Source organism: Vanessa tameamea, chromosome 29, assembly GCF_037043105.1.
Source record: "Vanessa tameamea isolate UH-Manoa-2023 chromosome 29, ilVanTame1 primary haplotype, whole genome shotgun sequence".
Lineage (NCBI taxonomy): Eukaryota > Metazoa > Arthropoda > Insecta > Lepidoptera > Nymphalidae > Vanessa > Vanessa tameamea.
In genome coordinates, this window is record NC_087337.1 from 4,921,169 (window position 1) to 4,939,441 (window position 18,273).

General features: G+C 36.0%; 1 protein-coding gene across 6 annotated transcripts in view; it reads right to left on the reverse strand.

The window, feature by feature from the left end:
- The window catches only part of LOC113403263 (myosin heavy chain, embryonic smooth muscle isoform-like), a 60,179-nt gene that overhangs the window by 9,371 nt on the left and 32,535 nt on the right, over positions 1–18,273 (reverse strand). For all 6 annotated transcript variants that reach the window (XR_003369295.2, XM_064219743.1, XM_064219744.1 and 3 more), the window contains 9 exons: positions 10,158–10,309; positions 6,388–6,522; positions 5,927–6,069; positions 4,568–4,729; positions 3,719–3,955; positions 3,329–3,538; positions 2,539–2,716; positions 1,040–1,204; positions 50–175 (listed from right to left, as the gene is read on the reverse strand). Coding sequence is in view for 5 of the 6 variants with exons in the window: in XM_064219743.1 (XP_064075813.1) it covers positions 50–175; positions 1,040–1,204; positions 2,539–2,716; positions 3,329–3,538; positions 3,719–3,955; positions 4,568–4,729; positions 5,927–6,069; positions 6,388–6,522; positions 10,158–10,309 (1,508 nt within the window). In the remaining variant the exon portion in view is untranslated. The remainder of the gene's footprint in view (positions 1–49; positions 176–1,039; positions 1,205–2,538; positions 2,717–3,328; positions 3,539–3,718; positions 3,956–4,567; positions 4,730–5,926; positions 6,070–6,387; positions 6,523–10,157; positions 10,310–18,273) is intronic.

Sequence of the window (18,273 nt, forward strand, 5' to 3'; positions counted from 1 at the left end):
ATTCAAAATAGCTACTTTTACAAGACTAAGGGCATGTTTTTGTGCTGACCTTCTATTTCTTCCATTAGATCCTTTTCTCTCTTAGCCCGATCCTCTTCTCCCTCTTGCCTGCATTCCGATTTCATTCGTTGAAGGCAATTCTCTTTGTCCGTCATAAAATGCTCCCATTGGTCATCTGTAAGAATTATTTACGTGATTATAATAAATATGGCGGCACTTGGAATGTCAACAAAATAGGTCAATTTTCATTCGATCTTTTAATTCTAGTAATAGTTCTTTAAGAATGTACGGAATACAGGATTAATCTATCTTTGGGGAGAAGTTTTGGAGCTTATACCTCTTCGCTACACCAATGGGACTTGAAAACATTGGTGGCAGACCTTCATCCATCTACAGGTTTCCTCACAATGTTTCCTTCACCATCGAGCGCGAGTTGAATTATAAACACAACTTAAGAATTTGAAAAATTAAATTAAAAAAAATTTCATCATAGTTGCTACTCACACGTCTCACTCACGTCTACTCACGTCTACTCACGTCTTCGCACGTGTATAAAAAGGCTAATAAAGTGCATGTTGAGAGACAAACGTACAAAGGAAAAATCTTGTCATTTTTGGACGAGGAACCTTCTCAGTACATGGTATAATTCGCAATTGTTTCATCACAATTGGATGAATAGTTTAGAAACGCACTAAATTTCCCACTGCTGGGCTAAGGCCTCCTCTCCCTCTGAGGAGAAGGTATGGAGCATATTCCACGACATGCAGGTTTCCTCACGATGTTTTCCTTCGCCGCCGAGCACGAGACGAATTATAAACACAAATTAAGCACATGAAAACTCAGTGGCGCTTGCCTGGGTTTGAACCCGAGATCATCGGTTAAGATGATTTATTTATTAAGAAGAGGATAAACGTGGAAGTCTATAAATCATCATAATGCTCAAAAAATTGGATACAGTTCCTTAAAATTGACATAAAGAACGATCACGCCAGTTTTATTATTATATCTCCATTAAATTAAACTGTTTATGTATATTTACCCATCTCCTGTCGATGTTTCTCCTTTAGCTTATTGATCTGATCATTCTTCTCCGCGACCAGCGTCATTCTAGTCGTTTCTAGAAGTTTCCTCGCATCATCTACCGCGATCGACGCATCGTGCTCAACTTGTTGGAGTTTCTCTGACCATTCTTTTACTAATGACTCTGTGGAATTTAAGAAATACATTCAAATTTTTATTATATATAAACTGTTTTCTTTGTAACATTTTAATAACATTTAGATACACTGGAATCGAATTTCAGACTCTCGAAGTCGAAAGTATAATTATACTTTCTACCTAAATGGTTACCTGATTTTTTTTTAATTCACAGACTTAAAAAAATGTCTAAATAAGTTTGTAGATATCAGTCTAAAATAAATAAAAAATGAAAGTCTTAATACTGTTAGGAATATAACAATTTTAAAAAATTGTCTAAACGTATTTTGTCTTTGATCTATATTATTTGACAGTTCACTAAAAGGCTATGTTCGTGTAGGGTCTGTTTGAGGGAATATGCTATAATAATATCTATACAGTTTTTACAATTCAATCATTACAATATTAATTGACAAATTAAAAATAATATTATAATCAAATAAAATCATACTATTTAAGTTAGTTATGATAATTTATACACATGTTTAACTGGCATTAATGTTCCGTAGACAAAGAACCTAGATTTAACTCTATGTTAGCATTTATTAGAAACCTCGGTGGTTTTCTGATGCTAGCTAAAAGTATTTTGTTTTGTAAATTTTTATGTATAAATAAATAATTTTCGTCAATTCCTTTGGGTGCCTTTATTTTATTTGGAGTAACGTTATTTGTTGATTCCATGTGCTTTTATTTCCTGGGAGCATTTAATTTTAGAATTACTGACGACTACACAGTATTTAATGAGACGCTACGATGATGACTTTCTTCTTTGACTCTGTGGGTGTTAATGTTAATGTCTACCTCGAAGGGATGTGATTTGTCTTTTAGGATTATGGATTGCTAAGCTGATCTAGGCATTATTGTATAGCGGTTCGTATGGATCGCCAATTGTATTTTATAGTTATTTTTTTACAAAGTACTAATTTTCGACGACCTCCGTGGTCGAGTAGTGTGTACACCGGTTTTCATGGGTACGCCACTCCGAGGTCCGATTCCCGTCCGAGTCGATGTAGAAAAAGTTCATTAGTTTTCTATGTCGTCTTGGGTCCGGGTGTTTGCGGTACCGTCGTTACGTCTGATTTTCCATAACAGGAGTGCTTTAGCTACTTACATTGGGATCAGAGTAATGTATGTGAAGTTGTCCAATATTTATTTATGTATTTACCCCTCTCATTCACCTTAAAGCTTGATTTAGGAGTGGGGACGTCAATAGCCCTATGGGTCTGGGAGGTCGACTTTTTCATCGCTAGGCGGTTTTCTTACGCTACTTATGTTTAGATATCTTAGCTTAAATGTTAGTCTAATGCGTTTGTAATTCGTCCTATAGTGATGTTGACTCACCTTTTTCCTTTTCAAATCTCTCGTTCATCGCTTCAATATTGTTCGCGTAGTTAATATCAGCCTTGTCTAGTAAATGTCTGAGCTGCAGAATGTCCCAGTCAGCTTTGCTATTAGCCTCAGCTATGGCGCTCTCGAATTGTGACTCCTTGGACGATAGTACCTCTTTGAGATTTTCGAACTGAAATTGAATTATTAATTCCATTTATTTTCAAATAATAAGTGACTGTTAAATCTTAACCATCTGATGGTAAGTGCTGCGAGATTTTGGCATTGTTTGGAATGTTAGTCATCTCTTTCAGTGACATTGCGCTTTAAGCTTTGGGAATTAGATGTTATTTATCTTGTGCTATTCAGTCAACCTTCAAATTAGAAGTCAACATTACTAAGTATTGCTTGAACGAGTGGTAGTTTTAATTATTAATATAAGGACTAGCTACGGAGCTAATTACGGTAAACAGATTCTAATGTTTGAAGGAGCACAGTCACAATAACAGCATTCAATTGCTCAAATGTTATATTTAAAAAAAAAAAAAAAAAATTATATAGTCTTTGCCACTTCCAAGACTGCATAACTCTGTGCATTCTTGTGCATTGTTTCGTTAGTTTGTTTGAAGCTATTGATATTTTTTTAAATATGTGGGTACATGTTATGTTTTTAAATTTAAATGTTGTACGTATTCGCTATTGGTGAATGGCCTATTTATTTTGATTTCTCATGTAAGTGAATTACTAGCTAGTGAGACACAAAGATTTCTAACCACACTCACACTCAGCGGACGCCATCGCTTACCCTCGTGGTGAGTTCCCGTAGCTTCCGCTCCGCGTTTTTGGCGTCCCGGTCCGCCTCGGCGCGGAGCTGCGCGAGCGCGGCGCGCGTGCGCTCGGCGCCCGCGCGCTCGAGCGCCGCGCGGGCGCTCGCGGAGTTCGCGACGGCTTCCGCGTGTTCCGCTCTGAGCGCTGATATTTTATCAGAATGCTGCTGTTCCAGGCGATTCATTGCCTATGAAGAATATTTTAGATAAAAGTTTCGATGCGACTTATTTCGTCAACTATATGATATTGCTATGTCTACTAACATATATGTTGCCTATTTTTCCAAATTGTGAGCTAGTAATTAATATTAAAGAAAAAAATCTGACAAATCTGTGTGGAGAACAAGGGTTTAAAGGGCGCAAAATACCTGCAAATGCTGTTCTTCTCTGTCCTTCCTGATCTGCCCTTCTTTTTCCAACAAATCCTTTAACCTGTGTACTTCCAACTTTAACGCTTCTTCCCTCGTCTCTATTTTCTGCAACTGCAGGGTCAATGACTGTACTGATCTCTGTTGTTCTGAAGCCAGGCCTCGCAACTGTTGGAGTTCAGCGATGTGGGAGGGTGTTGGTGGTGCTGATTTGAGCTGATCTAGGGATTCTGATAACTGAAAATTAATGAAATTCAACACGTTTATCTTATTACACTTGGTCTTGAACGAAGCAAGCACACATAATTAACGAACAGAAATTTCTTATACTTTAAAAGAATATTTAAAAAAATCTGTCTTTAAGAATAAGCAAGTCTATTTTAATCAGTTCTCTCCTATGCTTTCGTATGTCACATTTCTGATACTGTGTTAAGTAAATTAAGTAATATCTCTTCCATTGACGATTTTAAAACGTATTTACATAATTAAAAATTAACAGCTACTGTACAAATCATGGCATGGAATGGTCTCAAGAATGCTAGCAGCAATGCCTTCTTGTATCGCCAATCCGTCTTTTGCAAGTTGTTGTTTTCCAAATTTCTATAAATAAATATGACTAAATGTCAAACCGAGAATTAAATTAATTTGGAGAATAGTTCAAAATAAGATTTTAATTAAAATCTCATTTATTGCTTCCATAGCAGTTGGAATATTGACAGTGAATTTTGCCTGTCGTAGATTTTTAACGTGAAAATAATGCAAGCATTCTTGCCAAGCGGTCATTATTTGAACAATAATTAAGATTGACATAATAAATAATTACTTAAATCTGATATACAAAATTGATACCTCTTTCTTCTCCTTCTCTGCATCTCTTGCTCTCTTCTCCAACTCTCTCATCTTCCATTCGCAGTCTGCCAGAATCCGTTCCGCTCTCGACGCGGCTTGTGATCGCGCTGATTCGTGAGCTTGGCGCCATTTCGCTGTATTCTCTTCCGCTGCTTCTAACGCCTTGAATTTCAAAAATATAAATTTGAATCTTAATCATAGTCTTCTATATTCTCTTTCTATGTTTGAGAGAATATATAAATATTTATGTATATATACATTTTGACCAAAGGCCTGAGGAAGATTTAGGAGTATAATTAATTAAAATTTTGCTTAAATTTGATGTGATAATTTGACTGAACTATTGTGATTGAAGATGTTGGAAAAATCATGCCAATTTGGAGCTGTTCTACCCGTGTAAAGACGTGTCGGGAAGCTAGTTATGTGCACAAAAATTTAAGGTTGAAAAAGTATAGCAAGTTGCATTTGCGTTATATTTCAAAATTATTGGATAAAAAAAGCATAATTTTAGTTATTTACTGATATTCGTTGTTTATGCTATTCGAAGGAAGCTTATATGATCAACATGTTCCAAATAACATCGAGGGATGACGCGTTTCCGTTATCCGGTACATCACGTTCATACCACGCAAAGTATTATTTATCTGGATCTTAAAATACATAATTATCAAAATTTACGATACGTAGCTTATAAACGAAGGTTACGAATTGAAATCTGTGCAAGCTGATCTCAAGTGCCAAATGTGTTTTGAATACATTTTATAGTTTTAGATTAAAGAAATACGTTGAATGCGAGTTGCTAATAACTCAGCTATATTGTGCACTACTAAGAGTTTATGATTATTATATCTTTATTTAATACACTTAACTACTTATATACACTGAAATTATACTTTCAAAATTCCGATAACAATTACGTCGACGTTCAGAACGCCATTTTGTCGCAAATCCGTAGTGAATAATAAAGGTTAATCAAGCTCTCGACTAATTATATCGCGTCAATTTGCTGTCAAATGTTGTTTATTTGGCTTACCTCCTCTTATTGTTGGTATAGAGTATAGATTGATTTATATCAATATAATAAAACACAATATCATTACAATGAAGAGCATTATCGAATCAAATAATTTCAATATAATACTCCTAGAGACAAACAGGACTATAGAAACTATTGTGACACGTCTGCACGATCGTCTCGGCTTAATCAATGAACTAAATGAACCTTCTCCTCCCGCCTTCTTTCCCTTTTCCGTCACTGTGACATAATTTTCACGGTTTGTCTAGTAGTGTACAATGTATACTACTAGACAAGTCAACCGTTGAGAGGAATGATATTAGCTTTAAATGACTTAGTCATACCTCTTTCGCCTTTTGCTCTTGCAGGAGTTTCTCTTGTTCCAACCTTTCCTTTTCCCGCTCCAACGCCTGGACTTTCGTCTCCAGCTGGGCTCGATGTGTGAGAGCATCTTCTAGTTCTGATCGTAGCTGTTTTTTGGCCTCATCTGGAAAACCATTTGTTTTATATCACATATAAAGGTCTGTTTATTGTGTTGTCTATCTACCTATTATGTAATATGTAAATGGTTCACCTGATGCTAAATGGTCACCACCGTCCACATCCCTACACACCACAACAATACGTCACCATGATGTCGCTTGTCGATAAGACTAACTAAACTATTTTGTAACAACTAGGATTTTATAATTTTAGAAATAATCGTTGCAAAATTTTAACACCCTGTATTTAGAAAATGTGTAAAACTAATAATATGGCTCTGACCAGGTAGTAATTAAACTTGAACATTTGGATTTATTCTCACCTATTCGTCTCTGTAATTGGTCAGCTAAAACCGCGGAGCATCGTCTCGCAGCCGACAGTTCCTCCTCAAGCGATCGACTTCTTTGTCTGACGAGCTCCGACTCCTTGTACGCAGCTGCTAAGTCGCATTTTAATTCTGAAAATAAACATTGTTATTATTGTAAGAAATAATTATTTGTGTATACTATTTTATCTTAAATAGGGCCAGCCAAGTCTACTAGCAATTGAATAGCCTGGTGGCAAGTAACCGTCCATAGACATAGTGTAAGAATATTAACCACCTTTTACAATGATTGGCATTTTCTTCGCTGATCTTGGGAATTAAGATTGTGCCTGTAGTTACGAGCCGAGATGGCCCAGTGGTTAGAACACGTGCATTTTAACTGATGATTACGGGATCAAACCCAGGCAAGCACCACTGAATTTTCATGAGCTTAATTTGTATTTATAATTCATCTCGTGCTCGGCGATGAAGGAAAACATAATGAGGAAACCTGCATGTATCTAATTTCAACGAAATTCAGCCACATGTTTATCCACTAACCCGCATTGGAGCAGGGTGGTGGAATAAGCTAATAAACTTCTCCTCAAAGGGATAGGAGCTCTTAGCCCAGCAGTGGGAAATTTAAAGGCTGTTACTTTTGTTGTTGTTACTGTCTTATTCAGACATCAAATCAGACAATAAAACAAATCCACTTTGTACTTTAGGAATTTTTGGAATTCGTTTAATTTCTGGTCAAGGTTAAGTCAGATAAAAGTCTAAATTAGTACGATTATCGAAATAAAAAAAAAATGTAAAAATAAAAGTAGCCTAACTCCTAGTACATCAGCTGTCTGCCAATGAAAGTTCCGTCAAAATCCGTGCAGCCGTACCCGAGAATACCCAGAACAAACAGACAGACACCAGACAGAAAAAAAAAATATTTCGGTACATGTACCGTGTCCATATTTTAATATTACAAACAGATACTCCAATTTTATTATATGTATAGATATAAAAGTCCATATTAATCTTTGTCTCTGACCGTCTACTTTAATGTCACTACATCGTATATCAAGCGTTCGCTTTCCTTTTGTAAAACTAAAAATAAAACCTTTGTTAAGCGCCACGTCTTGCTGATTTTCTGTTTTATTTTGAGGAATTACTCAAGGTTTATTGCTGTATAGAATCTTTGCGTCAATGCGAAGAGAATTGAACGATATATTTTATGAATATAGTAGCTATCGCCCCGGTTTCGTACGAGTAGCATTTGAGTCCCTATAAATCATTTATATAGTCATGTAAAGCTGCCAGTCAAATCAGTCAATCTAAACTTTTCTCGTGACTGTGTATTAGTGAAAATCATATGGAAATTTTTTAGTAGTTCACAGACATACTGGGTTGATATTGATCAGTGCACTAGCTGCTTCGCACGTTTCGCTTCGTGGGTCGTAGTGATGTTATGACCAGTCTCCATAAAAGGGGCTTCTAACCTATCCTCAGATTTGCTTATAGCCAGGCCTTGAGTATAATTTCAAATAAACGGTAATTTGCGCAAATTCGTAGGAACCTGATTGGTTGGACAATCTTAGGGCTATAGTATAACTATTTCTATCATGAAGAGCACGTCTATAGCTTTTAATAGCGACTATCGTCACTAGCCTTTTGACAAATATTTTTGTTATTTCTTACAAATATGACAATTTCGAAAATATACATAGCAGTCAACGTGAGCACAAACGTGTGAATGAAATTGTCGGTTCTTCGGGGCCCTCTCAAGATGCAAGTGCCCCGTGTGCCCTCGGGTAAAGACGGTAATGCCCATCGGTCATTTATGAACCGATTTCGGAAGTTTTTTTTTATTGGGAGGGTTGTCTATTTTTATGTTAAACATAAAACAAGTAATTAAATTTGTTTTGAGCTGGACGTTGCTTAGCTATTTCATTGGCTCTAGGAAAGGTCTAAAGATCTGTTTTACATTTCAAATATTAGAATCATTGAGCTCCATAAGCTCTTTTTATAAACTTACATCTTTGCCGACGTCACTAAGCACATCGAAAATATTGTCGTTTATAGAATTTACGTTGGAATCATGTTTTATTAAATGCCAACGATTTCGTCTAAACTTACGGCCTCTCAGTTCTTAATCTTGGGGTTTAGCTCTACATTCATACATACTTTACGTTCGGTCCCATTTAAGAAAAACTTCGTAAGGAAACATGTGTCCGATAAAATTTAACACGTGTGGTAGTGGTATCACATTGGAACAGCGAGTTGCGTGGTGGTGTAAACTCTGAATCCACTCTTAAAAAGGACAGGAGGTCTCGGGATACGGTCAATTACTTTATGCACTTAGCCTGGTATAAAATGTAAAACTTTCATCATTTCAAAATGAAGATTGAAAGAACCAGTATAAAACCAAGTAATTCATCTTTTACAATAAATCGAACTACATCACCAACTAAACGTATTTTTTTATAAATACAATGTCCACGCTTCTTGTCATCGTTGTGGTGTATTACGTAATCTTCATTATTTGTTAAAATGTTATTTTAATAAATTTATTTATTACAAAACTTCAAATTTATGCGGAGTTTTATTATAGAAACGCGTTTATGGGTAGTTTCCAAGAAACCTGGATATATTCCGCACCGTTGACAGTTTAATCTTGTAGAACGACGATTAACGATTCTAAAGTATTATTTATCTAACAATCGTATGATTTATATGTGTGTCTCTATATGTGACTGATTTATATATATATATGTGACTGCCTCATTATTATCGTGGTTTGATATGAAGCCGCAGATGATCTGCGGCAGATCTCGACGTCCTGGGTTCAAGCCCCAGGTCAGATCTAAAAGGTCAGCAGCCCGGAGACTGGAAGTCGGAAATGAGTACACTCCCATATTTCGGAAAGCGCGTAGTCACTGCGCCTAACTCATCTTGTTGTTTTAACTAAATTTACTTCTAAAGAGAGCGTTAAAACTGATAATTAATTTTCTCGAAATTATGTATTAAAATTATATTACAATTTCTTAGTGGGTGTTTATATTATTTATTTATTCAATCGTGCCAAGATTACGGGTAACTCAGGAATGTGTTATAATTAATGAGCCGTTAAAGAAGTTTTAGTTATGACTTTATGAGCCAGATAAGCAATTTAAAAAGTCGCAATTGTGTTAATTAATACTAGATTCGTTCAACAATTGCAATTTCCGTGGGAGGTGGGTGAGGGCGGAATCCTTTTCTGTAGCCGTTGACTTTTGACTTTTATAGCAACTTATAGGCATTAGTTGGTACCACTTGGTGGTGGGTACAAACCCAGACTGGATTGTACAAAGGTATATCTTATTACTTAATCTTACATATTCTATCTCAGCGGCAATACTGAGTATTATTGTGATTTGGTTTGAAGGGTGAGTGAGTCAGTACAAGGGACACCATAGTTCCAAAGGTGGTGCATTTGCGATGTTAGGTATCTATACTTCTATACCTAATATTATAAATGTGAAAGTAACTCTGTCTGTCTGCCTGTCTGTCGCTCTTTCACTGCCAAACCAGTGGACCGAATTTGATGAAATTTGGTATGAAACAAACTTGAACTCCAAGGAAGGGCATAGGCTACTTTTTTGCCCATCACATGACAACCAACCTCTTAAACGAGAGCGAAGCCGCGGGCGACAACTAGTGGTTAATATTTATTTCAACGCTAGTCTATGGGCGGTTGCCAATAAGTGTTCCACGTGGCGGTCGGCCTAATATAAAAAAAAATATTGTAAGAAACATACGTTCGATCTCCTGGTCTTTCGCTTCTATATCTTTTCTGTAAGAGACGATCAGTTCCCTGGCTCGTTCAGCCTCGTCACATCTCGAGTCCGCCAGCTCAGTTAACGCGGCCACTTGGGACTGGAACCGGCTCTCCTGAGTCACGAGATCCTTCCTGAAAGTAAATTGAATTAAAGTTTTTGTGCTCATAGGTCGCAGATCTTAAGGGGGTCGAAGCAAACAAAAGTTATGAGGTTTTGCTGTTTGGAAATGATCCGGAACAGCGCGGGGTTTGCAAGCTGCTTTGAAATAGCGTTGAAATTTTCCAATAATTTCTACATTTACAGTATAAGATACATGCAAAACTGCTCAATTGACAGTGGTATTCTGTAGGAACTCACTCGTCAAAGATTGAAAGATTACTGGCGATATCGATCTGTCGAGGTTTCCCGCTAGGAAAAACTCGAAGCTCAGCGCAGAAAACGTGTAATGTCAAAGTGTGACTGACTGTAATAATTATAAAATTTATAGGATACACGTATCACAATGTCGTATCACATATTTCACGAATGAGATTTGTAGTGAATTTTTACAGAATCACACTGCTGTTCACTAGCGAAAGCACGCCTTCTCACGCTAAATTCTCTTCTTTGTTCTTAAATTAGTCAACTCACGCACACTAAGACTTTTTTAAGGCACGAGCGTCACTCACACTAATGCACGACGATAGTTAAAAATGGCGCGTCTTCGTGAGTGAATAGATCTATGCGTTATTTCAATGTACCTTTTAAATGTTATATTTTTTATAGTCTTTTGTCGCATATTACTTTCTGACATTTAGCGATTCTATTTCTATAGTGAGTTTCGAGTTTTTCCTTACAGAATAAGCTCAACAGTTTCTAGGTTCAGTTCGTATTAGTCTAGACTAGATTATAAGGCTACACACACCGTGTCTGTCATTCGATGTCACTTTGACATTTCACGATCGTGCCGTGCACTGAGTTTGGAGTTTGATGTTACAGAATACCTCTTTTATTTTTCTTTGGAAGTATTTAAAAATGCTGATACTAGTTTTTTCAGGTTAGGTGCAATGACCAACGAACATCAGACTCGGCAAATACCACGCGCGTTAATAAATTTAGAGTCTGTCATCACAAGACACAGGTTTATCACGACGCAAAACATTACATATTAATAAACGATCTCAATAAGAGATTAGGATATCTTAATTTCAGTTTACTTCCATTATTGATGTAATTTATTCGGGAGTGGTACGTATCTGTGGTAGGGAATTGTGCAATTCCGTCCATGTACTGAATACTCATCAAATATTCTACCGCCAAATGTGTGTACCAATAGTTGTGTTCCGGTTTGAAGGGTGAGCCAGTGTAACTACAGTCACAAGGGACATAACATCTTAGTTACAAAGGTTGGTCGCGCATTGGTGATGTAAGGAATTCGTACAGAGCGTAATATTTTTTTAAAAGAATTGTAGCAATGCCCGTAATTAATTCAGGAATTACTAATATTAATAATTTTTCTATATAGTATTGGGGATAACTATAGCCCAAGGGGTCAGGATCGATCCTGTGACTTTATACATCGCTTGGCCGGAAACCATTGCGCTTTTGACGCTAATATATGATAACCATAGACTAACAGATGATTTATTTGCATTCTCTTTATATATTCTAAATTTAAAATAAATAAATAGCACCACAGAACATACTTGAACGTTGAAGACGTTGCTATTCGTGTTTATTTTGGTATAATTTCAATCGTTTACATTAAGACTTTCATGGGATATAGTTTAATCTAAATCTTGTTCTAGGAATACGTTTCGTAAACACGACCAGAAACAGACTCACATACCAATCGGCTTGAAGATTAATATCATTTTTATTTAGGTTAACTAAACTGATAAACTTTATTGATACGCGAAATAGATTTAATTCTATGCTAAATACAAATTAAATTTATGTACGTTAAAATTAACTAGCCTAAATTGATTAACGGCTTCACACGAGTACAATAAGGGCCTTTAGGAAGGGTCTGGTCAATAAGGGAGAGTTGAAATTCTCGGCTTTTCTTTTCTAATAATGATGTCGTCCTTACTGAGCTTTGCCACGATAGCTATTCTCAAGGAGCAACAGCCAACTGCACAGCGTATATTGCACAAGTGCAAGTGTGTGCATTAAGATTGGTGTACTGTCTATTCCCTCACTCTCATAATCCGATACGACAGGAAAAAAATCAGGCGTAGGATTGGTCCTACGAGCATTTTGCCCGCACACTTCGTCTTCGATCCTAACTGGAGACAGTTAGCGACAGTTTCTCGACAGTCATTTATCACTCTAACCTAGGACCTTCCCTGCTATCTTGTAAACTACAAGACCAGCATTTCCCAGTGTATGGGAGTATTAGTAAGTTCAATGGTGGATCACGATGTATCCTTGGAAACAAATGCATCATTCTCATTCTCATAAATATGCCCATGTTATTCACGAAAATCCAGATGTCAGTACCGAATTTGCAAGGTTTTGGTAAAGTGTTTTTTTTTATGTTATAGGTGGTAAACGTCCTGCTCGTTCACATGATGGAAAGCGATTACCACCACGGACATCTGCAACACCGAGGCCTTGCAAGTGCGTTGCCGGCCTTTAAGAAATTAGTACGCTTTTCTTGAAGGTTCCCAAGTCTTATCGGTTCGGGAAAATCGCCGGCGAAAGCTGGTTCCACAGAGTAGTTGTGCGAGGCAGAAAATGTCTTAAAAATCGCGCTGTTGTGGTTAAAAAACCACTGTCGTTTGGCAGTTACCAACATAGTTTGCTTGTAAATGTAATTTAAGATTAGACGGCCTTTAGCTTGTGTGTGTTCCTGAATCTTAATCGTTACACCAGTTCGTTATTAAATAACTTTAAAGATTATAGAAACAATCCATGCCAGTGCAATGAAATATTAGTTTTAGTTAACGATGCATTATTTCTCTGACCCATTTCCGAGCGCTAAATTCGTGTGGATTCCGTTCTGGATTTAGGTTAATTTGGATTATATTAAGCAGTACAATATTTTGTTAACGTCCCACAGTTTATTAGCCTCTTCTATCGAGGATTAGGAGTTTATTCAATATATGTCTCTGAATATATTTCTCCATCGTCACCGTACAAGATATATGCAATTATTATTATTATTTTGTTTTACTTTTTTTCTCTTATGAGGTAACTAAAAACACACGGACCGTAGCCAAGCGCTAGTAGGAGCTGGGTAATGGTATCAGCAGCTGAGATGAATGAAGTCGTAAGGAACTCACGGGTGAGGCAGCAAGTATTGAGGACTATTGCTATTTGGAGTAAATGATTAGTGATGAGGAACCTGTAACATATCAAGGCTGCGTTGTTGGCATTTGGGTACGACCCCAGTTGATATGACTATGGAAAGCTGGACGCTTCCGTTCTATGCCTAAGTCTTGACATTTACTGAGCTTTTCCGAAATTGTTGTCTGTATGTTGTGAGTGTTAGGGATAGCTGTGTCAATAAGATACACAGTTTTATTAGTTTTGTCATGTAGTGTGATATCGGGTCTGTTGAAATGTACTGTTTTATCTGTGATTATGATTCTGTCCCAGTATATCCTGTATCTGTTATTTTCTAGTACGTTATTATTATTATTACGATTTTTGATTAATTTAAGAGATCACTCTTTGTATGAATGTGGCCTTTTTTTTTTTTTTCTCGCTGGAAAAACGCGTTACGCGCTTCCCCCACGTGATGGAAGGTGGGGGGGTGTGTGGGACTCCCCGGAGCCCTGGACGCCGAGGGCGCCAGGTACGCCATTTACCCACTAAAAAACCAGCGGTACCCTCTCCGTCTTTCGGCGGGCGCCACGGGATCGCTTGCGCATGCTACCGTGACGCCCTGACGGTCGGCCCGCCTATGCGGGCCTCCAACACCTAGAGGGGGTTCTCGGGGTATGTGAATGTGGCCTAGAGGAAGGTTCCTTATCCTATATACTGTTCTCTTGTCCCAAACTCCTCCATCCCATATAAGTTAAGTTCCTCAATTTAGAAGGGAGAACATCGTCGTGTTGAATGTTTGTTAATATTTGTGTTTAGTTGTATGTAAATATATTGAGCGTAATAAAATCAAGTTGTAAATAGTTTTGCGATTGTTCTTATATGTTATTTTATTAACAATTTGCATTTATCTCATTAATTATTTTTGTGTTGTTTAAGGTTTGCAAAGAGTCTGATAATATGCCTTCTAAATTAAATTGAGCCTGTAATTTCGACCGTCCCACTCAATCTCTATCATGTCTTCTCCATCGTACGTGACATTTGCGAAATAATCTGTGTCCTCTCGGCACAAATAAACGCCACAAAAAAAAATTTTTTTGGGTTTAAGCTCCGGCTTCGCTTGGGTAGAATAAGGTTCTTCATAAACTTTTATATAATAATGTATAATTAATATATTTATTAATTACTCGTACTCTCATGAATCACTTCGACCATTGATAAAAACCGGAAAAAATCGATTCGGTTTTTTTTTGTATTTCAGACAGAGGCAGTGACGGGTATTTGATTTATATGTATAAAAAATCAACGGAAATATACTTTATTCAAGTAGGCTTTTACAAGCACTTTTGAATCGTCACCTTACAAAACTATATTATGTGGAATGTTGATTCTACCGGAAATAACCGGCAAGAAACTCAGTTACTCTAATCAAAGACATTAAGATTTTTTCATAGACAATATGTTTTTTTTTTCACTTATACCAAAACTTTGCCTTAGTGTGATGATAACATAAATGCAAGGCCTGTTTAATATTTTATACACTCCAATGTCTATGGACGGAAGTGAGCTTCGACTCTAATATATATGAAAAAATCATTAAAATGAGTAATTACTGAGTTTCAAGTCGATTCTTTTGGATAGATTATGTAACCAGTAGCTTTTTGATTAAATTTATTTTGTGGAAATACGATACAGAAGTGAATTTAAGAGCTGTTTTGTGCAAGTGTATATTTAATTTGATTTGATAGAAATTTATGCGTCATAAATTTCATTTGATATATTATGAATGTTTTTTTTTTTATTTCATTGATATGTATAGATTATACATGGATGTTAAATAAGTTTTAAGTATATTTACTTAAAATAGATATGCCAAATGCGGAAAACAATAAAAAGTAAATTAATTTTTACAAATATGCCGTATTCCAAATCAAATATATTTTATTCGAGTTTCAAAACAAATTTTCCAATAAAGCGTTGTTGAACCGTCAATATTTAAACACCTTAATTCTTCTATCGGAAAACAATAAAGTCTTCTGCGGGCATAAAATTTCTCAATCCACGACCAAACTATTAATTTATTTTTTTATATTTAACCATTATCGAATCAAACAATTTAATATACTCCTCTCAGAGACAAACAGAAAAATATAAAAACGATTGTGCCACATCTGAACTAACCTCCCCCCCCCCTGCCGTTTTCTTTCCATTTCGTCACTGACACAATTTTAGTTTTGAACAGCTTGTCCAATAGTATATTTACAAGTCAATGATTATGACAGACAAAGTATATATGTATTTATGATAGGATACAGGGTATCGAGTACAGAGCCTGTAACCGTACATGTCTATACAGCCACGAGTGATAAACATTTGGAATAGCTTTGTCTGCACACGGAATGACGCATACGATTTTTTATCCATTAATTTTCAACGCTGGCCGTGTGCCATGCGTGATTATTTGTAAATAAATATTATAAATGTTGAATTATTTACATTATATCAGTTCCGTTGTTTCATGAACGAAAGCACGTTTCGGAAAAACCTTGAAATTTAAACACAACAAATTTTAATATTCGTTTATAAACTTGCTCTTGGATTCAATGGGTTTTTTTTTTCTCGGTGAATTTTATAAGACGAGGGAAGACTTTTTCGGACAAGATACTTCCATTTTGCTCAAATTATTGAAGAAGGATACGGCGCTATGCCCCCTCCCAGTAACATTAAGGAGTTTAACCAGTACAGAGAGCATTATTGGTACTGGTGATAGATGCCAGTATACGCAAGTTCCGCCGTGACGTACTTCAATGACACTAGACGAAGATACGAAGCAATTATAAGCGACAGGTTAGTAATTACAATTTACTTAAAAATCTATACTATTATTATTTAAAAGACAAAATTAATTTGTATGTATGTAGGGGCTAATTTTCGATCAAAATCAAAACTTATGATCTAAACCTTTTTACTAGTTGAAAGGTAAATTATTCCTGTGTGTATAAAACCTGATGATGGCAAGAATGCTAGCAAATTCCTTTGATTTAACGCAATTTGTTTTGCTTGTGAATAGTTATTATATTGAAAAGAAACAAATTGATTATCAACACATATTTTAATTTGCTGCAATTATTTCCAGTCTCCCATGTATTTCTGGACCGGCGATTTTGATAATCGCAATAAAAATATACTATTAATAGTAAGTTACTTTATGTACTTGCAGCGATAAACTCGTCAAAAACGTGGTTTAAAATAGTCCATTAGTTGAGAAATATTTTGGGCTATACGACATCAGGAAGCCAATATTGCTAACTTATCACAAAAATTAACCTCCGTTTAAACTGAACACGAATTATACTTATTTATTTCGATTGTATTCCGATTCAAATTTGACCGAATCGCAATAAGATCGTTGCGTTTATAGAATAGCAAAACAAACGACACAATTATTTTTCGATTCGATTGCGATAAACTATACGAACAATTTAAGCAGAGACAGTTTATACTATAAAGTACTCTTGTATATATTTTTTGGCGTTTTGTAGTCCATTTATTGAGAACGATTTTAGACTAAATGGATGACGTTATAAATTGAAGGAGCGGTGCAGTAAACATAAATCAATTTGAAGATGGATCAAATTGACGTCTAAAATGGGCGCGTAGCGTTCAAATTTGATATGTGTTACCTTGTATTAATCTATAGGCTGCGTTCAATTTTAATAATAATAAATGCAGTTGAAACACTTGGACCTTAGAGTAGTACGGCAAAGGGCTTAATTAAAAGTAAAACACCTCGCCTTATTGCCTCTATTGGTGACAAAAGGGCTGATTAGTTACTTGCCCAGTGGAAATGCTTGCAACCATTCCACACGGTCATGATATGTACAGTAACTTTTTTTTTTTTTTTTTTTTTATTTTTTTTTTTTGTAAATAAAAGTAAAACATAATTATAAAAATGAATAAATAATAATAATAACTATATTATTAATTTTATTTTAATATATCTTAATATTACAGCCTTGACTACCGAGCTAGTATGAACTGTGCGTCAGAAGTCAATCTCTTCCCATAACCATGTTTTTGTCTAATAATAGAGATTAGCAATAAAGCTTATTGTACAAGTGAATCAATCGTCCGAAAATCTGTAGCAAAAATGCGCTCTACGTTATGAAAGTTCGACCATTTTCTTTTTCAGAATGACTTTATAGCAATTCTTGTTTTCGCCCGAGCTTTGTCCCCGGGTAGGGGGGGGTAGGTTTTTGTGAATACTAGTTTATGTCCAATGACGTTGTCTATACAATAATTGAGCAAAATTTATAATGTTCGGTTGAATAGCTGAGACAGCGACACAAATGAACGAACTCACATTTGTTATACGGGACAACATTGTGTAATCTATTTTAAACACTGGATTAATACTAAAGGTTATGCTGAATAATAATAAACTAATATATACTATACATATTCGTATGATTAAGCTGAAGTATTTTAGTTTTTGATAGCCCAATTATTGAGGACGGCCATAGAGTATATACTACGCGAAATATCAATGAAAAATGTTGCAATAGCGGTAAATTATTCCTTTTGAGAGCTTCCGTTGCGTGCTATGCGTAAACGGTTAAAGTATCGCAAAAATTATGCATGAGAGATACTGTGATATAGCCGATAAAAGAAATATAAATGGCTTGAATGACTCCCATTAACGCTCACCACTCTGTTTCTAAGGAGTTAAAAAAATGGGAGCCGAGAATCAGAGCACTGAATTCCATCTCGTGGTCAGCGGTGAAGGAAAACATCGTGAGGTAACCTCCATGTGTAGATGAAATGCTGTCACAAGTGTATCTATCAA